The sequence below is a fragment of the Pseudophryne corroboree genome, chromosome 2 (genome assembly GCF_028390025.1).
Source record: "Pseudophryne corroboree isolate aPseCor3 chromosome 2, aPseCor3.hap2, whole genome shotgun sequence".
Classification (NCBI taxonomy): domain Eukaryota; kingdom Metazoa; phylum Chordata; class Amphibia; order Anura; family Myobatrachidae; genus Pseudophryne; species Pseudophryne corroboree.
This window is the reverse complement of record NC_086445.1, coordinates 1,043,961,101-1,043,987,176: the sequence shown is the minus strand read 5'-3', so window position 1 is coordinate 1,043,987,176 and position 26,076 is coordinate 1,043,961,101. Positions and strand designations below refer to the sequence as shown.

Here is a 26,076-nt window from a genome sequence, read left to right as displayed (position 1 = left end):
AGACCTGCGTTCCGACTCCCTCTGGAGCTAATGGTGTCCAGTAGCCTAAGAAGCAGAGCCTATCACTTAAGTAGGGCTGCTTCTCTCTCCTCAGTCCCACGATGCAGGGAGTCTGTTGCCAGCAGTGCTCCCTGAAAATAAAAAACCTAATAAAATTCTTTTTCAGAGAAACTCAGTAGAGCTCCCCTGCAGTGCACCCAGTCTCCTCTGGGCACAAGATCTAACTGAGGTCTGGAGGAGGGGCATAGAGGGAGGAGCCAGTGCACACCCATACTAAAAGTTCTTTGTAGTGCCCATGTCTCCTGTGGAGCCCGTCTATACCTCATGGTCCTTACGGAGTCCCCATCATCCTCTAGGACGTAAGAGAAAATTAATTTATTCCAGTTTGGAATAAGGCTGTAACATAACAAAATGTGGAAAAAGTGAAGCGCTGTGAATACTTTCCGGATGCACTGTAACAACAATAGCGGTGTCTTACAGAGGGGTACAGCATTCGGAGATCTCTGTGACGTGGGATGGAGAGAAAAGGACACTCACCCGTTGCTCACCAGCACACCCGTCGGCTGCAGGTCTCTGTTCAGGACCTCTAATGACCAGCGATACAGGTTCTGAGAAGACTTCTTGTTAGTTAGATCATGGACAAGGATGATACCTGGAAGACACATTCAGTGATGTCTCACACTCTGGAAGACTGGTGGGACAGGGGTGATGATGTTACAGTACAGACATGAGGGCCCCGGGTTACACTCTACACCAGTAATTTTCAACCTTTTTTTACTCGCGGCACACTGAGCAATATTTAAAAATTCCCAAGGCACACCATCAGTTCCCCACAGAAAAAAAACAAAAAGCACACATTGGCCCTCACAGTAAAACTAAAATCCACACATACATTGGCCTACACAGGAAAAACACTCACATTGCTCCCCACATAAATCATGTTGCTCCCTATATAAAGCCTATTGCTCCCCACATGAATTATTCACATTGTTCCACCCATAAATCCTTATTCTCCCCAAATAAATCCTATTGTTCCCCACAGGAGGAAACCCCCCCCCCCCCCCCCCCCCCCCAAATATTAGTCCCTACTGTTCAACTGTCCTCCTCCCTGTCTCTTAGTGGCAGGGGTTGTTTATAGTGGATTTCTGCGAATACTCAGCAGCGGGCTGTGGGCAGATGTGGGTGGGCAAGGAAAGCGGTGTATGCAGGCAGGAACTGGAAGATGTTTATGCAGGCAGGTGGGCTGGCTGGATGGTGAGACGCAGCGGCCGTGACCTATGATATCACACCGCCACGTCTTCAAGACATAGGTCACGGCCGGAGCAGGACTGATCCTCTTAGAAGAGCCCGGGCCAACAGTTCACTCTGAAGATGCAGGAAGCTGCTCTGGCTCCGCGGCACACCTTGCAACTGGTCACGGCACACTGGTTGAAAAAGCCTGTTCTACACGTATAGGTCTGATACTCTATTGTGCATTGCTCTGCTGCTCTGACTGGTGACCCTGGAGCCTTGTGAAAGCTGATCACGTATGACCGAGACTCCTCGGCAACGCAAGGTCTCATGTGGCTTGTTAAGGTCTCACCATTGACACCATTGTAGAACACGGCTCTGGTGCTTTTCATGCTGCTCACGCTGCCCACGGATCCACCAACATCCCACAGCTCAATGTAATACGTCTTCTCCTCTGGGGTCCCTTCCCGGTATTCATGAAGCTGAGAAGAGAACCAAGAAGGGTCACCTGCTGCATTGTATGTGGGAAACCCTGTCCACACTAACGTGTCCTTCCCCCTTCCCCATGTATACTGTATATCACTCCCACTGTACATTAGAGGCGGCCAAACCCGATACACTAGAAAACTAACAGGCCACGTTGTCCAGACCACCTAGCTAGTGCACAGTCTACAGAGGGAAGCACGGATGGTTTAGTAGTTAGCATTGCTGCCTCACAGCACTAAGGTCATGTGTTAGATTGCCACCACGGCGCTGTGTGGAGTTTGTATTTTCTCTCTGTGCTTGCGTGGGTTTCCTCCAACAATCCAAATATATACTGGTAGCTTAACTGGCTCCTGACAAAAACTATCCCTAGTGTGTAAGTGTAGATGGGCCAAGCGGTTCTTATCTGCCGTCACATTCTATGTATCTATCCACAGATGGTCTACACAAGGCTTCCAACTCACCCTGACATCCACAGAACAGCCCACCGTCCACGAGGGGTTACCCAGGACCTGGTTCTGACACAGGAGATGGACGAGGGAAGATTTCCCAACACCTGGGAACAGAGATGAGACAGACCTATAGCTATGTGTTCTGTACAGTGGTTCCCAAATAAATACATGTAATTGTATACATCATGCTTCATTGCCATGTACATGATTATCATCATCATGCTTTATTTATATGGCGCCACAAGGGTTCCGCAGCGCCCAATTACACAGTACATAAACAAATAATCAAACAGGAATACAGCAACTTACAGCTGACGACAGTATAGGACAATACAGGGTATATATACATAGCTACATCAGCAGATGACACTGACATAAGTATCAGGTGGCAGAAGACTGCTGGAGTTTGGTGGTCAATCCGAGTTGATCGCTCGATAGTAGTTTTTAGCAGTCGTGCAAACGCTATGCCGCCTCCCACTGGGAGTGTATTTTAGCTTAGCAGAAGTGCGAACGAAAGGATCGCACAGCGGCTACAAAATAATTTTGTGCCGTTTCAGAGTAGCTCCAGACCTACTCAGCGCTTGCGATCACTTCAGACCATTCAGTTCCTGATTTGACGTCACAAACACGCCCTGCGTTTGCCCAGCCCCGCCTGCTTTTGAAGGCACGCCTGCGTTTTTCCGAGCACTTCCTGAAAACGGTCAGTCGACACCCAGAAACGCCCTCTTCCTGTCAATCACTCTGCGGCCAGCAGCGCGACTGAAAAGCTTCGCTAGACCCTGTGTGAAACTACATCGTTCGTTGTAATAGTGCATTGCGCTGCATGCGCAGAAGTGCCTTTTTTTGCCTCATCGCTGCACAGCGAATAAATGCAGCTAGCGATCAACTCGGAATGACCCCCTTTGAGCAGTTGAGGATTATTAAAGTAAGAAAAGGATAAGCACATGAGGGAAGAGGGCCCTGCTCGTGAGAGCTCACATTCTATATACATATGACACATATTGCAGCAACTCTGAGGAGCTGCCCCTGAGTCTTCCTGCTGAGGTTCTGCAGCATCTGAGAGGAGGAATTTCCGGTGGGGAGGTCTGGTGAGTTGGGGAATAACACACAGTACATGACAGAGTATTCTTCATTCATCCAAAGATTTGTGTCGTCTCCTCTGTGGGCACATGGTGCACTACTCCATACACAGACTCAGCCTAGAGCCACTTACGCTGATTCCGGTCAATTGTGACCTAAGACTGAGTGCACTGTGGTCCTGGTGGGGAGTGCGTGTGAGGAGGACACTGACAAGAGTGCACTCTGGTCCTGGTGAGGAGTGAGTGTGAGCAGGACACTGACATTAGTGCACTGTGGTCCTGGTGGGGAGTGAGTGTGAGCAGGACACTGACATGAGTGCACTGTGGTCCTGGTGGGGAGTGTGAGCAGGACACTGACATGAGTGCACTGTGGTCCTGCTGGGGAGTGTGAGCAGGACACTAACATGAGTGCACTGTGGTCCTGGTGGGGAGTGAGTGTGAGCAGGACACTGACATGAGTGCACTGTGGTCCCGGTGAGGAGTGAGTGTGAGCAGGACACTGACACAAGTGCACTGTGGTCCTGGTGAGGTGCGAGTGTGAGCAGGACAGTGACATGAGTGCACTATGGTCCTGGTGGGGAGTGAGTGTGAGCAGGACAGTGACATGAGTGCACCATGGTCCTGGTGAGGAGTGAGTGTGAGCAGGACACTGACACGAGTGCACTGTGCTCCTGGTGGGGAGTGAGTGTGAGCAGGACACTGACATGAGTGCACTGTGGTCCTGGTGGGGAGTGAGTGTGAGCAGGACACTGACATGAGTGCACTGTGGTCCTGGTGAGGTGCGAGTGTGAGCAGGACAGTGACATGAGTGCACCATGGTCCTGGTGAGGAGTGAGTGTGAGCAGGACACTGACATGAGTGCACTGTGGTCCCTGTGGGGAGTGAGTGTGAGAAGGACACTGACATGAGTGCACTGTGGTCCTGGCGGGGGAGTGAGTGTGAGTAGGACACTGACACAAGTGCATGGTGGTCCTGGTGAGGTGCGAGCAGGACAGTGACATGAGTGCACTATGGTCCTGGTGGGGAGTGAGTGTGAGCAAGATACTGACATGAGTGCACTATGCACCTGGTGGGGAGTGAGTGTGAGCAGGACACTGACATGAGTGCACTGTGGTCCTGGTGGGGAGTGAGTGTGAGCAGGACACTGACATGAGTGCACTATGGTCCTGGTGGGGAGTGAGTGTAAGTAGGTCACTGACATGAGTGCACTGTGGTCCTGGTGGGGAGTGAGTGTAAGTAGGTCACTGACATGAGTGCACTATGGTCCTGGTAGGGAGTGAGTGTGAGCAGGACACTGACATGAGTGCACTATGGTCCTGCTGGGGAGTGAGTGTGAGCAGGACACTGACATGAGTGCACTATGAGCCTGGTGGGCAGTGAGTGTGAGCAGGACACTGACATGAGTGCACTGTGGTCCTGGTGGGGAGCGAGTGTGAGCAGGATACTGACATGAGTGCACTGTGGTCCTGGTGGGGAGTGAGTGTGAGCAGGACACTGACATGAGTGCACTATGCACGTGGTGGGGAGTGAGTGTGAGAAGGACACTGACATGAGTGCACTGTGGTCCTGGTGGGGAGTGAGTGTGAGCAGGACACTGACATGGGTGCATTGTGGTCCTGGTGGTGAGTGAGTGTGAGCAGGACACTGACATGAGTGCACTATGCACCGGGTGGGGAGTGAGTGTGAGTAGTACACTGACATGAGTGCACTATGCACGTGGTGGGGAGTGAGTGTGAGAAGGACACTGACATGAGTGCATTGTGGTCCTGGTGGGGAGTGAGTGTGAGCAGGACACTGACATGAGTGCACTGTGGTCCTGGTGGGGAGTGAGTGTGAGCAGGACACTGACATGAGTGCACTGTGGTCCTGGTGGGGAGTGAGTGTGAGCAGGACACTGACATGAGTGCACTGTGGTCCTGGTGGGGAGTGAATGTGAGCAGGACACTGACATGAGTGCACTGTGGTCCTGGTGGTGAGTGAGTGTGAGTAGTACACTGACATGAGTGCACTGTGGTCCTGGTGGGGAGTGTGTGCAGGACACTGACATGAGTGCACTATAGTCCTGGTGGGGAGTGAGTGTGAGCAGGACACCGACACTGACATGAGTGCACTGTGGTCCTGGTGGGGAGTGAATGTGAGCAGGACACTGACATGAGTGCACTGTGGTCCTGGTGGGGAGTGAATGTGAGCAGGACACTGACATGAGTGCACTGTGGTCCTGGTGGGGAGTGAATGTGAGCAGGACACTGACATGAGTGCACTGTGGTCCTGGTGGGGAGTGAATGTGAGCAGGACACTGACATGAGTGCACTGTGGTCCTGGTGGGGAGTGAATGTGAGCAGGACACTGACATGAGTGCACTGTGGTCCTGGTGGTGAGTGAGTGTGAGTAGTACACTGACATGAGTGCACTGTGGTCCTGGTGAGGAGTGAGTGTGAGTAGTACACTGACATGAGTGCACTGTAGTCCTGGTGGGCAGTGAGTGTGAGCAGGACACTGACACGAGTGCACTATGGTCCTGGTGGGGACTGAGTGTGAGCAGGACACTGCCATGAGTGCACTGTGATCCTGGTGGGGAGTGAGTGTGAGCAGGACACTGACATGAGTGCACTGTGGTCCTGGAGGGGAGTGAGTGTGAGCAGGACACTGATATGAGTGCACTGTAGTCCTGGTGGACACTGAGTGTGAGCAGGACAATGACATGAGTGCACTGTGGTCCTAGTGGGGAGCGAGTGTGAGCAGGGCACTGCCATGAGTGCACTGTGGTCCTGGTGAGGAGTGAGTGTGAGCAGGACACTGACATGAGTGCACTATGCACCTGGTGGGGAGTGAGTGTGAGCAGGACACTGACATGAGTGCACTGTGGTCCTGGTGGGGAGCGAGTGTGAGCAGGACACTGGCATGAGTGCACTATGCACCTGGTGGGGAGTGAGTGTGAGTAGTACACTATAGTTCTGGTGCGGAGTGAGTGTGAGCAGGACACTGACATGAGTGCACTGTGGTCCTGGTGGTGAGTGAGTGTGAGCAGGACACTGACATGAGTGCACTGTGGTCCTGGTGGGGAGTGAATGTGAGCAGCACACCGACATGAGTGCACTATGCACCTGGTGGGGAGTGAGTGTGAGCAGGACACTGACATGAGTGCACTGTGATCCTGGTGGGCAGTGAGTGTGAGCAGGACACTGACATGAGTGCACTGTGGTCCTGGTGGGGAGTGAATGTGAGCAGGACACTAACATGAGTGCACTATAGTCCTGGTGGGGAGTGAGTGTGAGCAGGACACTGACATGAGCGCACTGTGGTCCTGGTTGGGAGTGAGTGTGAGCAGGACACTGGCATGAGTGCACTATGCATCTGGTGGGCAGTGAGTGTGAGCAGGACACTGACATGAGTGCACTGTGGTCCTGGTGGGGAGTGAATGTGAGCAGGACACTGACATGAGTGCACTGTGGTCCTGGTGGTGAGTGAGTGTGAGTAGTACACTGACATGAGTGCACTGTGGTCCTGGTGGGGAGTGTGTGCAGGACACTGACATGAGTGCACTATAGTCCTGGTGGGGAGTGAGTGTGAGCAGGACACTGACATGAGTGCACTGTGGTCCTGGTCGGGAGTGAATGTGAGCAGGACACTGACATGAGTGCACTGTGGTCCTGGTGGGGAGTGAGTGTGAGCAGGACACTGACATGAGTGCACTATGGTCCTGCTGGGGAGTGAGTGTGAGCAGGACACTGACATGAGTGCACTATGAGCCTGGTGGGCAGTGAGTGTGAGCAGGACACTGACATGAGTGCACTATGCACCTGGTGTGGAGCGAGTGTGAGCAGGATACTGACATGAGTGCACTGTGGTCCTGGTGGGGAGTGAGTGTGAGCAGGACACTGACATGAGTGCACTATGCACGTGGTGGGGAGTGAGTGTGAGAAGGACACTGACATGAGTGCACTGTGGTCCTGGTTGGGAGTGAGTGTGAGCAGGACACTGACATGAGTGCATTGTGGTCCTGGTGGGGAGAGAGTGTGAGTAGTACACTGACATGAGTGCACTGTGGTCCTGGTGGGGAGTGAATGTGAGCAGGACACTGACATGAGTGCACTGTGGTCCTGGTGGGGAGTGAATGTGAGCAGGACACTGACATGAGTGCACTGTGGTCCTGGTAGTGAGTGTGAGTAGTACACTGACATGAGTGCACTGTGGTCCTGGTGAGGAGTGAGTGTGAGTAGTACACTGACATGAGTGCACTGTAGTCCTGGTGGGCAGTGAGTGTGAGCAGGACACTGACACGAGTGCACTATGGTCCTGGTGGGGACTGAGTGTGAGCAGGACACTGCCATGAGTGCACTGTGATCCTGGTGGGGAGTGAGTGTGAGCAGGACACTGACATGAGTGCACTGTGGTCCTGGAGGGGAGTGAGTGTGAGCAGGACACTGATATGAGTGCACTGTAGTCCTGGTGGACAGTGAGTGTGAGCAGGACAATGACATGAGTGCACTGTGGTCCTAGTGGGGAGCGAGTGTGAGCAGGCCACTGCCATGAGTGCACTGTGGTCCTGGTGAGGAGTGAGTGTGAGCAGGACACTGACATGAGTGCACTATGCACCTGGTGGGGAGTGAGTGTGAGCAGGACACTGACATGAGTGCACTGTAGTCCTGGTGGGGAGTGAGTGTGAGCAGGACACTGACATGAGTGCACTGTGGTCCTGGTGGGGAGCGAGTGTGAGCAGGACACTGGCATGAGTGCACTATGCACCTGGTGGGGAGTGAGTGTGAGCAGGACACTGACATGAGTGCACTGTGGTCCTGGTGGTGAGTGAGTGTGAGTAGTACACTGACATGAGTGCACTGTGATCCTGGTGGGCAGTGAGTGTGAGCAGGACACTGACATGAGTGCACTATGAGCCTGGTGGGCAGTGAGTGTGAGCAGGACACTGACATGAGTGCACTGTGGTCCTGGTGGTGAGTGTGAGCAGGACACTGACATGAGCGCACTGTGGTCCTGGTTGCGAGTGAGTGTGAGCAGGACACTGGCATGAGTGCACTATGCATCTGGTGGGCAGTGAGTGTGAGCAGGACACTGACATGAGTGCACTGTGGTCATGGTGGGGAGTGAGTGTGAGCAGGACACTGACATGAGTGCACTATGAGCCTGGTGGGCAGTGAGTGTGAGCAGGACACTGACATGAGTGCACTGTGGTCCTGGTGGTGAGTGTGAGCAGGACACTGACATGAGTGCACTGTGGTCCTGGTTGGGAGTGAGTGTGAGTAGTACACTGACATGAGTGCACTATGCACCTGGTGGGGAGCAAGTGTGAGTAGTACACTGACATGAGTGCACTATAGTCCTGGTGGGGAGTGAGTGTGAGCAGGACACTGACATGTGTGCACTGTGATCCTGGTGGGGAGTGAGTGTGAGCAGGACACTGACATGAGTGCACTGTGGTCCTGGTTGGGAGTGAATGTGAGCAGGACACTGACATGAGTGCACTGTAGTCCTGGTGGGCAGTGAGTGTGAGCAGGACACTGACATGAGTGCACTGTGGTCCTGGTGAGGAGTGAGTGTGAGCAGGACACTGACATGAGTGCACTATGCACCTGGTGGGGAGTGAGTGTGAGTAGTACACTGACATGAGTGCACTGTAGTCCAGGTGGGGAGTGAGTGTGAGCAGTACACTGACATGAGTGCACTGTGGTCCTGGTGGGGAGTGAGTGTGAGCAGGACACTGACATGAGTGCACTGTAGTCCTGGTGGGCAGTGAGTGTGAGCAGGACACTGACATGAGTGCACTATGGTCCTGCTGGGGAGTGAGTGTGAGCAGGACACTGACATGAGTGCACTATGCACCTGGTGGGGAGTGAGTGTGAGCAGGACACTGACATGAGTGCACTATAGTCCTGGTAGGGAGTGAGTGTGAGCAGGACACTAACATGAGTGCACTGCAGTCCTGGTGGGGAGTGAGTGTGAGCAGGACACTGACATGAGTGCACTGTGGTCTTGGTGTGGAGTGAGTGTGAGCAGGACACCGACATGAGTGCACTATGCACCTGGTGGGAGTGAGTGTGAGCAGGACACTGACATGAGTGCACTATGGTCCTGGTGGGGAGTGAGTGTGAGTAGTACACTGACATGAGTGCACTATAGTCCTGGTGGGGAGTGAGTGTGAGCAGGACACTGACATGAGTGCACTGTGGTCCTGGTGGGGAGTGAGTGTGAGCAGGACATTGACATGAGTGCACTATAGTCCTGTTAGGGAGTGAGTGTGAGCAGGACATTGAAATGAGTGCACTGTGGTCCTGGTGGTGAGTGAGTGTGAGCAGTACACTGACGTGAGTGCACTATGCACCTGGTGGGGAGCGAGTGTGAGTAGTACACTGACATGAGTGCACTATAGTCCTGGTGGGGATTGAGTGTGAGCAGGACACTGACATGAGTGCACTATAGTCCTGGTGGGGATTGAGTTTGAGCAGGACACTGACATGAGTGCACTATAGTCCTGGTGGGGAGTGAGTGTGAGCAGGACACTGACATGAGTGCACTGTGGTCCTGGTGGGGAGTGAGTGTGAGCAGGACACTGACATGAGTGCACTGTAGTCCTGGTGGGCAGTGAGTGTGAGCAGGACACTGACATGAGTGCACTGTGGTCCTGGTCGGGAGTGAATGTCAGCAGGACACTGACGTGAGTGCACTATGGTCCTGGTGGTGAGTGAGTGTGAGCAGGACACTGACATGAGTGCACTGTGGTCCTGGTGGGGAGTGAGTGTGAGCAGGACACTGACATGAGTGCACTATATGCCTGGTGGGGAGTGAGTGTGAGCAGGACACTGACATGAGTGCACTGTAGTCCTGGTGGGCAGTGAGTGTGAGCAGGACACTGACATGAGTGCACTGTGGTACTGGTGGGGAGTGAGTGTGAGCAGGACACTGACATGAGTGCACTATGCACCTGGTGGGGAGTGAGTGTGAGTAGTACACTGACATGAGTGCACTATAGTCCTGGTGGGGAGTGAGTGTGAGCAGGACACTGACATGAGTGCACTGTGGTCCTGGTCTGGAGTGAATGTGAGCAGGACACTGACATGAGTGCACTGTGGTCCTGGTGGTGAGTGAGTGTGAGCAGGACACTGACATGAGTGCACTATTGTCCTGGTGGGGAGTGAGTGTGAGCAGGACACTGACATGAGTGCACTATGCACCTGGTGGGGAGTGAGTGTGAGTAGTACACTGACATGAGTGCACTATAGTCCTGGTGGGGAGTGAGTGTGAGCAGGACACTGACATGAGTGCACTGTGGTCCTGGTGGGGAGTGAGTGTAAGCAGGATACTGACATGAGTTCACTATGCACCTGGTGGTGAGTGAGTGTGAGTAGTACACTGATATGAGTGCACTATAGTCCTGGCGGGGAGTGAGTGTGAGCAGGACACTGACATGAGTGCACTGTGGTCCTGGTTGGGAGTGAGTGTGAGCAGCACACTGACATGAGTGCACTGTGGTCCTGGTGGGGAGTGAGTGTGAGTAGTACACTGCCATGAGTGCACTATAGTCCTGGTGGGGAGTGAGTGTGAGCAGGACACTGACATGAGTGCACTGTGGTCCTGGTGGTGAGTGTGAGCAGGACACTGACATGAGTGCACTGTGGTCCTGGTGGGGAGTGAGTGTGAGCAGGACACTGACATGAGTGCACTGTGGTCCTGGTTGGGAGTGAGTGTGAGCAGCACACTGACATGAGTGCACTGTGGTCCTGGTGGTGAGTGAGTGTGAGCAGGACACTGACATGAGTGCACTGTGGTCCTGGTGGGGAGTGAGTGTGAGTAGTACACTGCCATGAGTGCACTATAGTCCTGGTGGGGAGTGAGTGTGAGCAGGACACTGACATGAGTGCACTATAGTCCTGGTGGGGAGTGAGTGTGAGCAGGACACTGACATGAGTGCACTGTGGTCCTGGTGGTGAGTGTGAGCAGGACACTGACATGAGTGCACTGTGGTCCTGGTGGGGAGTGAGTGTGAGTAGGACACTGACATGAGTGCACTGTGGTCCTGGTGGGGAGTGAGTGTGAACAGGACACTGACATGAGTGCACTGTATGCCTGGTGGGGAGTGAGTGTGATCAGGACACTAAAATGAGTACACTATAGTCCTGGTGGGGAGTGAGTGTGAGCAGGACACTGACATGAGTGCACTATGGTCCTGGTGGTGAGTGAGTGTGAGCAGGACACTGACATGAGTGCACTGTGGTCCTGGTGGGGAGTGAGTGTGAGCAGGACACTGACATGAGTGCACTATATGCCTGGTGGGGAGTGAGTGTGAGCAGGACACTGACATGAGTGCACTGTAGTCCTGGTGGGCAGTGAGTGTGAGCAGGACACTGACATGAGTGCACTGTGGTACTGGTGGGGAGTGAGTGTGAGCAGGACACTGACATGAGTGCACTATGCACCTGGTGGGGAGTGAGTGTGAGTAGTACACTGACATGAGTGCACTATAGTCCTGGTGGGGAGTGAGTGTGAGCAGGACACTGACATGAGTGCACTGTGGTCCTGGTCTGGAGTGAATGTGAGCAGGACACTGACATGAGTGCACTGTGGTCCTGGTGGTGAGTGAGTGTGAGCAGGACACTGACATGAGTGCACTATTGTCCTGGTGGGGAGTGAGTGTGAGCAGGACACTGACATGAGTGCACTATGCACCTGGTGGGGAGTGAGTGTGAGTAGTACACTGACATGAGTGCACTATAGTCCTGGTGGGGAGTGAGTGTGAGCAGGACACTGACATGAGTGCACTGTGGTCCTGGTGGGGAGTGAGTGTAAGCAGGATACTGACATGAGTTCACTATGCACCTGGTGGTGAGTGAGTGTGAGTAGTACACTGATATGAGTGCACTATAGTCCTGGCGGGGAGTGAGTGTGAGCAGGACACTGACATGAGTGCACTGTGGTCCTGGTTGGGAGTGAGTGTGAGCAGCACACTGACATGAGTGCACTGTGGTCCTGGTGGGGAGTGAGTGTGAGTAGTACACTGCCATGAGTGCACTATAGTCCTGGTGGGGAGTGAGTGTGAGCAGGACACTGACATGAGTGCACTGTGGTCCTGGTGGTGAGTGTGAGCAGGACACTGACATGAGTGCACTGTGGTCCTGGTGGGGAGTGAGTGTGAGCAGGACACTGACATGAGTGCACTGTGGTCCTGGTTGGGAGTGAGTGTGAGCAGCACACTGACATGAGTGCACTGTGGTCCTGGTGGTGAGTGAGTGTGAGCAGGACACTGACATGAGTGCACTGTGGTCCTGGTGGGGAGTGAGTGTGAGTAGTACACTGCCATGAGTGCACTATAGTCCTGGTGGGGAGTGAGTGTGAGCAGGACACTGACATGAGTGCACTATAGTCCTGGTGGGGAGTGAGTGTGAGCAGGACACTGACATGAGTGCACTGTGGTCCTGGTGGTGAGTGTGAGCAGGACACTGACATGAGTGCACTGTGGTCCTGGTGGGGAGTGAGTGTGAGTAGGACACTGACATGAGTGCACTGTGGTCCTGGTGGGGAGTGAGTGTGAACAGGACACTGACATGAGTGCACTGTGGTCCTGGTGGGGAGTGAGTGTGAACAGGACACTGACATGAGTGCACTGTATGCCTGGTGGGGAGTGAGTGTGATCAGGACACTAAAATGAGTACACTATAGTCCTGGTGGGGAGTGAGTGTGAGCAGGACACTGACATGAGTGCACTGAGGTCCTGGTGGGCACTGAGTGTGGGTTATGCCCATGACTGACCCCAGGGCCCCGTCCCCAACTCACCTGAGTCCCCCAGCACCAGCACCTTCACCCTATCCAGGGCCGCCATGTCACATGTTGGCAGTTCCGCCTCCGCGTCTCCGGATGACTACACGTACACGGTCTCCAGGACAACAGGCTGCGGTGGGCGTGACATATACAGGAAGTGTGCTTTCCATAGGCAGACAGCTGCGGCGACGCCATTTTGACAATCTCCACCCGCGGTGTGCAGTACCTGATGTCGCCTGCGGAGGGCGCTGGATGAGGACGGGTAGTTATACGCCGTGTATGGAGCGTTTATTGGTTCTCATGTCCCCTCATGAGTGTCTGCGTGTCATCAGGGTTACCTGAGATTCTGCTGGCGGAGTATTGGCAGCATGCCCTTACCCAAGATGGCGGACCGACAGTGTTACCTCACAGACAAGTGCCAGGTGATGACGTCTTACTGAGTAGCCGGTGCTCTGAGGCGGTGTGATCGGTGAGTGTGCCCTCAGTCACCGGGAACTGGGATATATGCTCTCAGCTGAGTGTGAGGAGGGGGCTATTGTTACCATCATGTGTGTGATTGCCCCAATATACCCCCTTACTGCCTCCTGTGTATACCCCGTGTCCCACCTCTACTCTATATACCCCAATACCCTCCCTACTGCCCATTGTGTATATACCCCCTGTCCCACCTCTACTCTATATACCCCAATACCCTCCCTACTGCCCACTGTGTATATACCCCCTGTCCCACCTCTACTCTATATACCCCAATACCCTCCCTACTGCCAACTGTGTATATACCCCCTGTCCCACCTCTACTCTATATACCCCAATACCCATAGGTGTGCGCAGGGGGGGGTGCCTGGTGCGCACAGGCACCCCCTAATGTCTGGCACCCCGATCTCACATGCCTGATGCAGCATTCGCCGAGCAGGCTGATTACTGTCCCCTCTGCGCTGCACCCTGTCAGGACTGCATTACTGACCGGACGCATGGGTTAATCAAGGGTGCCACTGCCACCGGCTTTCAAACTGCCGACTCCACCTCCATGTACAAAAACAGCGTGATATCATTACGTCATGCTGCTCGCATGCCCACCCGCCACATGCCCACCTCTCTCCTTCTATGCTATGCCAACGCCAGCCACTGATGAGGATCAGCATGCAGCCAGCGTTCCTCTTAGGAAGACAAATTCAATACTGGCAGGCGGTCGGCACCAACATTGACACGTCACTCATTTTTCCAGCAGCAGCAGTACTAGTCTGCGACTGTCAGTGTCAGTGAGTGACTGACTTGTAAGTAAGCTGCTGCAGCTTGCAGGGGAAAGAGAGGGGGAGCCAGACCAGTCTGAGGAGGAGCAGTGTAATTGCAGTGAGTGCCATCAGGGGTGTTTGTTTGGTGCACACCAAAACATCTGACAATGTATCTGCTTTATTAGGATTGGTACAAGGGTGGATATTTTATATTGCGTTGACCTCAATAGATGATGCTAGACACGCCCAAAAGGCGGTGCTAGACACACCCCTCCGATGGTGCACCCCCTAATAAAATGTGCTGCGCACGCCTATGCCAATACCCTCCCTACTGCCCACTGTGTATATACCCCCTGTCCCACCTCTACATACCCCAATACCCTCCCTACCGTCCCCTGTGTATATATCCCCTGTCCCACCTCTACTCTATATACCCCAATACCCTCCCTACTGCCCCCTATGTATATACCCAAATACCCTCCCTACTGCCCCCTGTGTATATTCCCCCTGCCCCACCTCTACTCTATATACCCAAATACCCTCCCTACCGTCCCCTGTGTATATATCCCCTGTCCCACCTCTACTCTATATACCCCAATACCCCCTACTGCTTCCAGTGTATATACCCCTGTCCCACCCTTACTCTATATACCCTAATACCCTCCCTACTGCCCACTGTGTATATACCCCATGTGCCACCTCTACTCTATATACCCCAATACCCTCCTTCTGCCCCCTGTGTATACCCCCTGCCCCACCCTTACTCTATAAACCCCAATACACTCCCTACTGCCCACTGTGTATATACCCCCTGTCCCACCTCTACTCTATATACCCAAATACCCTTCTACTGCCCCCTGTGTATACCCCCTGGCCCACCCTTACTCTATATACCCCAGTACCCTCCCTACTGCCCACTGTGTATATACCCCCTGTCCCACCTCTACTGTATATACCCCAATACCCTCCCTACTGCCCACTGTGTATATTCCCCCTGTCCCACCTTTACTCTATATACCCCAATACCCCTACTGCTTCCTGTGTATATACCCCCTGTCCCACCTCTACTCTGTATACCCCAATACCCTCCCTACTGCCCACTGTGTATATACCCCTGTCCCACCTCAACTCTCTATACCCCAATACCCCCTTTACTGCCCCCTGTGTATATACCTTCTGTCCCACCTCTACTCTGTATACCCCCCCCTACTGCCCACTGTGTATATACCCCCTGTCCCACCTCTACTCTCTATACCCCAATACCCCCCTACTGCCCCTGTGTATATACTCCCTGCCCCACCTCTACTCTATATACCCCAATACCCTCCCTACTGCCCCCTGTGTATATACCTCCTGTCCCACCTCTACTTTATATACCCCAATACCCTCCCTACTGCCCCCTGTGTATATACCTCCTGTCCCACCTCTACTTTATATACCCCAATACCCTCCCTACTGCCCCCTGTGTATATACCTCCTGTCCCACCTCTACTTTATATACCCCAATGCCCCCCCTACTGCCCCCTGTGTATATACCCCCTTTCCCACCCTTACTCTATGTACCTCAATACCCCCCTGCTGCCCACTGTGTATATACCCACTGTCCCACCCTTACTCTATTTACCCTAATACCCTCCCTACTGCCCACTGTGTATATACCCCATGTGCGACCTCTACTCTATATACCCCAATACCCTCCTATTGCCCCCTGTGTATTCCCCCTGCCCCACCCTTACTCTATATACCCCAATACCCTCCCTACTGCCAACTGTATATACCCCCTGTCCCACCTCTACTCTATATACCCCAATACCCTCCTACTGCCCCCTGTGTATACCCCCTGGCCCACCCTTACTCTATATACCCCAGTACCCTCCCTACTGCCCACTGTGTATATACCCCCTTTCCCACCTCTACTGTATATACCCCAATACCCTCCCTACTGCCCACTGTGTATTTTCCCCATGTACCACCTTTACTCTATATACCCCAATACCCGCTACTGCTTCCTGTGTATATACCCCCTGTTCCACCTCTACTCTATATACCCCAATATCCTCCCTACTTCCCCCTGTGTATACCCCCTGTCCCACCTCTACTCTATATACCCGAATACCCTCCCTACTGCCCACTGTGTATATAACCACTGTCCCACCTCTACTCTATATACACCAATACCCTTCCTACTGCCCCCTGTGTATATACCCCCTGTCCCACCTCTACTATATATTTACCCCAATACCCTCCCTACTGCCCCCTGTGTATATACCCCCTGTCCCACCTCTACTATATATATACCCCAATACCCTCCCTACTGCCCCCTGTGTATATACCCCCTGTCCCACGTCTACTATATATATACCCCAATACCCTCCCTACTGCCCACTGTGTATATATCCCCTGTCCCACCTCTACTCTATATACCCCCCCTACTGCCCCCTGTGTATATACCCTTTGTCCCACCTCTACTCCATATACCCCCCTACAGCCCACTGTGTATATACCCCCTGTCCCACCTCTACTCTCTATACCCCAATATCCCCCTACTGCCCCCTGTGTATATACCCCCTGCCCCACCTCTACTCTAAATACCCCAATACCCTCCCTACTGCCCTCTGTGTATATACCTCCTGTCCCACCTCTACTTTATATACCCCAATACCCCCCTACTGCCCCCTGTGTATATACCCCCTTTCCCACCCTTACACTATATACCTCAATACCCCCCTACTGCCCACTGTGTATATACCCACTGTCCCACCCTTACTCTATATACCCTAATACCCTCCCTACTGCCCACTGTGTATATACCCCATGTGCGACCTCTACTCTATATACCCCAATACCCTCCTATTGCCCCCTGTGTATACCCCCTGCCCCACCCTTACTCTATATACCCCAATACCCTCCCTACTGCCAACTGTGTATATACCCCCTGTCCCACCTCTACTCTATATACCCCAATACCCTCCTACTGCCCCCTGTGTATACCCCCTGGCCCACCCTACTCTATATACCCCAATACCCTCCCTACTTCCCCCTGTGTATACCCCCTGTCCCACCTCTACTCTATATACCCCAATACCCTCCCTACTGCCCACTGTGTATATAACCACTGTCCCACCTCTACTCTATATACACCAATACCCTTCCTACTGCCCCCTGTGTATATACCCCCTGTCGCCCCTCTACTATATATTTACCCCAATACCCTCCCTACTACCCCCTGTGTATATACCCCCTGTCCCACCTCTACTATATATATATACCCCAATACCCTCCCTACTGCCCCCTGTGTATATACCCCCTGTCCCACGTCTACTATATATATACCCCAATACCCTCCCTACTGCCCACTGTGTATATATCCCCTGTCCCTCCTCTACTCTATATCCCCCCTACTGCCCCCTGTGTATATACCCTCTGTCCCACCTCTACTCTCTATACCCCCCTACGGCCCACTGTGTATATACCCCCTGTCCCACCCTTACTCTGTATACCCTAATACCCTTCCTACTACCCACTGTGTATATACCCCCTTTCCCACCCTTACTCTATGTACCTCAATACACCCCTACTGCCCACTGTGTATATACCCCCTGTACCACCTCTACTGTATATACCCCAATACCCCCCTACTGCCCACTGTATATTCCCCCGGTCCCACCTTTACTCTATATACCCCAATACCCCCTACTGCTTCCTGTGTATATACCCCCTGTCCCACCCTTACTCTATGTACCTCAATACCCCCCTACTGCCCACTGTGTATATACCCACTGTCCCACCCTTACTCTATATACCCCAATACCCTCCCTACTGACCACTGTGTATATACCCCAATACCCCCCCTACTGCCCCCTGTGTGTATACCCTCTGTCCCACCTCTACTCTATATACCCCCCCCACTGCCCACTGTGTATATACCCCCTGTCCTACCTCTACTCTCTATACCCCCCTACTGCCCCCTGTGTATATACCCCCTGCCCCACCTCTACTCTATATACCCCAATACCCTCCCTACTGCCCCCTGTGTATATACCTGCTGTCCCACCTCTACTTTATATACCCCAATACCCCCCCTACTGCCCCCTGTGTATATACCCCCTTTCCCACCCTTACTCTATGTACCTCAATACCCCCCTACTGCTCACTGTGTATATACCCACTGTCCCACCCTTACTCTATATACCCTAATACCCTCCCTACTGCCCACTGTGTATATACCCCATGTGCCACCTCTACTCTGTATACCCCAATACCCTCCTACTGCCCCCTGTGTATACTCCCTGCCCCACCCTTACTCTATATACCCCAATACTCTCCCTACTGCCCACTATGTATATACCCCTGTCCCACCTCTACTGTAAATACCCCAATACCCTCCCTACTGCCCACTGTGTATATTCCCCCTGTCCCACCTTTACTCTATATACCCCAATACCCCCTACTGCTTCCTGTGTATACTCTATATACCCCAATACCCTCCCTACTTCCCCCTGTGTATACCCCCTGTCCCACCTCTGCTCTATATACCCCAATAACCTCCCTACTGCCCACTGTGTATATAACCACTGTCCCACCCTCACTCTATATACCACAGTACCCTCCCTACTGCCCGATGTGTATATACCCCCTGTCCCACCTCTACTCTATATACACCAATACCCTTCCTTCTGCCCCCTGTGTATATACCCCCTGTCCCACCTCTACTATATATATATATATATATATACCCCAATACCTTCCCTACATCTCCCTTACACCCCACTGTATATATATACCCCCTACTCTATATACCCCAATACCCTCCCTACATCCCCCTTACACCCCACTGTATATATACCCCCTACTCTATGTTCCCCAATACCTTCCCTACATCTCCCTTACACCCCACTGTATATATACCCCTTACTCTATATACCCCAATACCTTCCCTACATCCCCCTTACACCTGTGTATATACCCCAATACCTTCCCTACGCCCCCCCTTACATCCCAATGTGTATATACCCCCTACTCTATATACCCCAGTACCTTCCCTACTTCCGCCTTACACCCCACTGTGTATATACCCCCTACTCTGTATACCCCAATACCTTCCCTACTCCCCCCTTACAGCCCACTGTGTATATACCCTCTACTCTATATACCCCAATACCTTCCCTACATCCCCCTTACACCCCACTGTGTATATACCCCTACTCTATATATCCCAATACCTTCCCTACATCTCCCTTACACCCCACTGTGTATATACCCCCTACTCTGTATACACCAATACCTTCCCTACATCCCCCTTACAGCCCACTGTGTATATACCCCCTACTCTATATACCCCAATAGCTTCCCTACATCCCCCTTACACACCATTGTGTATATACCCCCCTACTCTATATACCCCAATACCTTCCCTACATCGCCCTTACACCCCACTGTGTATATACCCCCCTACTCTATATACCCCAATACCTTCCCTACATCGCCCTTACACCCCACTCTGTATTTCTCTGACGTCCTAGTGGATGCTGGGAACTCCGTAAGGACCATGGGGAATAGCGGCTCCGCAGGAGTCTGGGAGTCTGGGCACATCTAAAGAAAGCTTTAGGATCACCTGGTGTGCACTGGCTCCTCCCCCTATGACCCTCCTCCAAGCCTCAGTTAGATTTCTGTGCCCGACGAGAAGGGTGCACACTAGGGGCTCTCCTGAGCTCTTTGTGAAAGTTTTAGTTTAGGTTTATTATTTTTAGTGAGACCTGCTGGCAACAGGCTCACTGCATCGTGGGACTAAGGGGAGAAGAAACGGACTCACCTGCGTGCAGAGTGGATCGGGTTTCTTAGGCTACTGGACATTAGCTCCAGAGGGACGATCACAGGTTCAGCCTGGATGGTTCCCGGAGCCGCGCCGCCGGCCCCCTTACAGAGCCAGAAGAGCGAAGAGGTCCGGTGAAATCGGCGGCAGAAGACGATCCTGTCTTCAGATAAGGTAGCGCACAGCACCGCAGCTGTGCGCCATTGCTCTCAGCACACTTCACACTCCGGTCACTGAGGGTGCAGGGCGCTGGGGGGGCAGCGCCCTGAGACGCAATAAATCGATAAAAACCTTATATGGCTAAAATAAATGCATCACATATAACTCCTGGGCTATATGGATGCATTTAACCCCTGCCAAAACATACAGAAAAACGGATGATAAGGACGCCGAGAAAGGGGCGGAGCCTATCTCCTCAGCACACTGGCGCCATTTTCCCTCACAGCTCAGTTGGAGGGAAGCTCCCTGGCTCTCCCCTGCAGTCACTACACTACAGAAAGGGGTTAAAAAAGAGAGGGGGGCACAAATTAGGCGCAGTATAAACAATACAGCAGCTATAAAGGGAAAAACACTTATATAAGGTTATCCCTATATATATATATATAGCGCTCTGGTGTGTGCTGGCAAACTCTCCCTCTGTCTCCCCAAAGGGCTAGTGGGTCCTGTCCTCTATCAGAGCATTCCCTGTGTGTGTGCTGTGTGTCGGTACGTTTGTGTCGACATGTATGAGGAGAAAAATGATGTGGAGACGGAGGGTCGACACCTGATTGGATGTACTGTTGAAATTGCGTGACAGTGTCAGCTTTGTATAAAAGACAGTGGTTGACATGAGACAGCCGGCTACTCAGCTTGTGCATGTCCAGACGTCTCATACAGGGGCTCTAAAGCGCCCGTTACCTCAGATACAGACGCCGACACGGATACTGACTCCTGTGTCGACGGTGAAGAGACAACCGTGATTTCCAATAGGGCCACTCATTGCATGATTGATGCAATGGAAAATGTTTACACTTTTCTGATAATATGAATACCACCAAAAAAAGGGGTATTATGTTTGGTGAGGAAAAACTTCCTGTAGTTTTCCTAAATCTGAAAAATAAAATGAGGTGTGTGATGATGCGTGGGTTTCCCCCCGATAACAATTGATAATTCTAAAAAGTTATTGGCAGTATACCTTTTCCCGCCAGAGGTTAGGGTGCGTTGGGAAACACCCCCTACAGGGGATAAGGCGCTCACACGCTTGTAAGAACAAGGGCTCTACCCTCTCTTGAGATGGCCGCCCTTAAGGATCCTGCTGATAGAAAGCAGGAGGGTATCCTAAAATGTATTTACACACATACTAGTGTTATACTGCGACCAGCAATCGCCTCAGCCTGGATGTGCAGTGCTGGGTTGGCGTTGTCGGATTCCCTGACTGGAAATATTGATATCCTAGATAAGGACAGTATATTATTGCCTATAGAGCAATTAAAAGATGCATTTCTATATATGCATGATGCACAGCGGAATATTTGCCGACTGGCATCAAGTATAAGTGCGTTGTATTCTACCAGTAAAGTGGTCAGGGATTCCAAACGGCATTTGGAAGTATTGCCTTAAAAAAAGGGGATGTACCCTAGGTCGCCTCTCAAAATAAGACGCAGTATTATCAGGCGCAGTCCTGGTTGGCAAGCGGACAAAAGGGTTCCTCTTTTCTGCTCGTGACAGAGGGAGAGGAAAATGGCTGCAGAGATCAGCCAGTTCCCAGGAACAGAAACCCTTTTCCGCCTCTGCCAAGCCCTCAGTATGACGCTAGGGCTTTACAAGTTCAGGCACGGTGGGGGCCCGTTCTCAGTGAATTTCAGTGCGCAGTGCGCTCACTCGCAAGTAGACCCCGGGATCCTTCAGGTGTTATCTCAGGGGTACAAAATTGGAATTTGAGACGTATTCCCCTCGCCGTTTCCAAAAAGTCTGTTTTACCGACGTCTCCCGCTGACAGGGAGGCAGTTTTGGAAGCCATTCACAAGCTGTATTCCCAGCAGGTGATAATTAGGGTACCCCTCCTGCAACAGGGAACGGGGTATTATTCCACACTATTGTGGTACCGAAGCCAGACGGCTCGGTGAGACCGATTTTAAAATCTAAAATCTTTGAACACTTACATACAGAGGTTCAAATTCAAAATTGAGTCACTCAGAGCAGTGATTGCAAACCTGGAAGAAGGGGACTACATGATGTCTCGGGACATCAAGGATGCTTACCTTCATGTCAAAATTTACCCTTCTCACCAAGGGTATCTCAGGTTATGGTACAGAACTGTCACTATCAGTTCAGACGCTGCCGTAGGGAGGGTCCACGGCACCCCGGGTCTTTACTGAAGTAATGACCGAAATGATGATATTCCTTCAAAGGAAGGGAATTTTTAGTTATCCTTTACTTGGACGATTCCCTGATAAGGGTAAGATCCAGGGAACAGTTGGAGATCGGTGTAGCACTATCTCAGGTAGTGTTGCGGCAGCACGATTGGATTCTCAATATTCCAGATTCGCAGCTGGTTCCGACGACTTGTCTTCTGTTCCTAGGGATGATCCTGGACACAGTCCAGAAAGAAGGTGTTTCTCCCGGAGGAAAAAGCCAGGGAGTTATCCGAGCTAGTCAGGAACCTCCTAAAACCAAACCAAGTCTCAGTGCATCAATGCACAAGGGTTCTGGGTAAAAATGGTGGCTTCCTACGAAGCAATCCCATTCGGCAGATTCCACGCAAGACTTTCCAGTGGAACCTACTGGACAAATGGTCCGGGTCGCATCTTCAGATGCATCAGCGGATAACCCTGTCACCAGGGACAAGGGTATCCCTCCTGTGGTGGTTGCAGAGTGCTCATCTTCTAGAGGGCCGCAGATTCGGCATTCAGGACTGGATCCTGGTGACCACGGATGCCAGCCTGCGAGGCTGGGGAGCAGTCACACAGGGAAGGAATATCCAGGGCTTATGGTCAAGCCTGGAGACATCACTTCACATAAATATCCTGAAGCTAAGGGCCATTTACAATGCTCTAAGCTTAGCAAGACCTCTGCTTCAAGGTCAGCCGGTGTTGTTCCAGTCGGACAACATTACGGCAGTCACCCACGTAAACAGACAGGGTGCCACAAGAAGCAGGAGGGCAATGGCAGAAGCTGCAAGGATTCTTTGCTGGGCGGAAAATCATGTGATAGCACTGTCAGCAGTATTCATTCCGGGAGTGGACAACTGGGAAGCAGACTTCCTCAGCACGACCTCCACCCGGGAGAGTAGGGACTTCACCCAGAAGTCTTCCACATGATTATAAACCGTTGGGAAAAACTCGACAGGTATTGCGCCAGGTCAAGGGACCCTCAGGCAATAGCTGTAGACGCTCTGGTAACACCGTGGGTGTACCAATCAGTGTATGGGTTCCCTCCTCTGCCTCTCATACCCAAGGTACTGAGATTGATAAGATGGAGAGGAGTAAGCACTATATTAGTGGCTCCGGATTGGCCAAGAAGGACTTGGTAACCGGAACTTCAAGAGATGCTCACGGAGGATCCGTGGCCTCTACCTCTAAGAAGGGACCTGCTTCAGCGGGGACCTTGTCTGTTCCAAGACTTGCCGCGGCTGCGTTGACGGCATGGCGGTTGAACGCCGGATCCTGAAGAAAAAAGGCATTCCGGATGAAGTCATCCCTATCCTGATCAAGGCCGGGAAGGATGTAACCGAAAAACATTATCGCCGCATTTGGCGAAAATATGTTGCGTGGTGCGAGGCCAGTAAGGCTCGACGGAGGAAATTCAACTGGGTCGATTCCTACATTTCCTGCAAACAGGAGTATCTATGGGCCTGAAATTGGGGTCCATTAAGGTTCAAATTTCGGCTCTGTCGATTTTCTTCCAAAAAAGAACTAGCTTCAGTCCCTGAAGTTCAGACGTTTGTTAAAGGGGTACTGCATATACAGATTCCTTTTGTGCCTTCAGTGGCACTTTGGGATCTCAAGGTGGTTTTTGGGTTCCAAAAGTCACATTGGTTTGACCCACTTAAATCTGTGGAGTTAAAAATATCTCACAGAAAAAGTGGTCATGCTGTTGGCTATGGCCTGGGCCAGGCGCGTGTCAGAATTGGTGGCTTTATCCTGTAAAAGCCCTTATCTGAGTTTCCATTCGGACAGGGCGGAATTGAGGACTCGTCCTCAGTTTCTCCCTAAGGTGTTTTCAGCGTTTCACTTGAACCAAACCTATTGTGGTGCCTGCGGCTACTAGGGACTTGGGGGACTCCAAGTTGCTAGACGTTGTCAGGACCCGGAAAATATATGTTTCCAGGACGGCTGGAGTCAGGAAATCTGACTTGCTGTTTATCCTGTATGCACCCAACAAGCTGGGTGCTCCTGCTTCTAAGCAGACGATTGCTCGTTGGATTTGTAGTACAATTCAGCTTGCACATTCTGTGGCAGGCCTGCCACAGCCAAAAATCTGTAAATGCCCATTCCACAAGGAAGGTGGGCTCATCTTGGGCGGCTGCCCGAGGGGTCTCGGCTTTACAACTTTGCCGAGCAGTTACTTGGTCAGGAGCAAATACGTTTGTAAGATTCTACAAATTTGATACCCTGGCTGAGGAGGACCGGGAGTTCTCTCATTGGGTGCTGCAGAGTCATCCGCACTCTCCCGCCCGTTTTGGGAGCTTTGGTATAATCCCCATGGTCCTTACGGAGTTCCCAGCATCCACTAGGACGTCAGAGAAAATAAGAATTTACTTACCGATAATTCTATTTCTCGTAGTCCGTAGTGGATGCTGGGCGCCCATCCCAAGTGCGGATTGTCTGCAATACTGGTACATAATTATTGTTACCAAAAAATTCGGGTTATTGCTGTAGTGAGCCATCTTTTCTAGAGGCTCCTCTATTATCATGCTGTTAACTGGGTTCAGATCACAAGTTGTACAGTGTGATTGGTGTGGCTGGTATGAGTCTTACCCGGGATTCAAAATCCTTCCTTATTGTGTACGCTCGTCTGGGCACAGTATCCTAACTGAGGCTTGGAGGAGGATCATAGGGGGAGGAGCCAGTGCACACCAGGTGATCCTAAAGCTTTCTTTAGATGTGCCCAGACTCCCAGACTCCTGCGGAGCCGCTATTCCCCATGGTCCTTACGGAGTTCCCAGCATCCACTACGGACTACGAGAAATAGAATTATCGGTAAGTAAATTCTTATTATAACCCCAACTCTATATAACCCAATACCTTCCCTACATCCCCCTTACACCCCACTGTGTATATACCCCCTACTCTATATACCCCAATACCTTCCCTACATCCCCCTTACACCCCACTGTGTATATAACCCCTACTCTATATACCCCAATACCTTCCCTACATCCCCCTTACACCCCACTCTGTATATAACCCCAACTCTATATACCCCAATACCTTCCCTACATCCCCCTTACACACCATTGTGAATATACCCCCCCTACTCTATATACCCCAATACCTTCCCTACATCGCCCTTACACCCCACTGTGTATATACCCCCCTACTCTATATACCCCAATACCTTCCCTACATCGCCCTTACACCCCACTCTGTATATAACCCCTACTCTATATACCCCAATACCTTCCCTACATCCCCCTTACACCCCACTGTATATATAACCCCTACTCTATATACCCCAATACCTTCCCTACATCCCCCTTACACCCCACTCTGTATATAACCCCAACTCTATATACCCCAATACCTTCCCTACATCCCCCTTACACCCCACTGTATATATAACCCCAACTCTATATACCCCAATACCTTCCCTACATCCCCCTTACACCCCACTCTGTATATAACCCCAACTCTATATACCCCAATACCTTCCCTACATCCCCCTTACACCCCACTGTATATATAACCCCAACTCTATATACCCCAATACCTTCCCTACATCCCCCTTACTCCCCACTGTGTATATAACCCCAACTCTATATACCCCAATACCTTCCCTACATCGCCCTTACACCCCACTGTGTATATACCCCCCTACTC

General features: G+C 51.9%; 2 protein-coding genes across 2 annotated transcripts in view; one reads left to right on the top strand and one right to left on the bottom strand.

The window, feature by feature from the left end:
- RABL3 (RAB, member of RAS oncogene family like 3) overlaps positions 1-13,161 on the bottom strand; it is a 52,803-nt gene extending 39,642 nt beyond the window's left edge. The window contains exons 1-4 of the mRNA XM_063956853.1: positions 13,028-13,161; positions 2,178-2,269; positions 1,583-1,712; positions 538-652 (exon numbers count right to left, since the gene is read on the bottom strand). Coding sequence (XP_063812923.1) covers positions 538-652; positions 1,583-1,712; positions 2,178-2,269; positions 13,028-13,073 — 383 coding nt within the window. The 5' untranslated portion in view covers positions 13,074-13,161. The remainder of the gene's footprint in view (positions 1-537; positions 653-1,582; positions 1,713-2,177; positions 2,270-13,027) is intronic.
- Positions 13,162-13,220: 59 nt separating this feature from the next.
- The window catches only part of GTF2E1 (general transcription factor IIE subunit 1), a 142,956-nt gene continuing 130,100 nt past the window's right edge, over positions 13,221-26,076 (top strand). The window contains exon 1 of the mRNA XM_063956852.1: positions 13,221-13,481. The gene's annotated coding sequence lies outside the window, so the exon portion shown is untranslated. The remainder of the gene's footprint in view (positions 13,482-26,076) is intronic.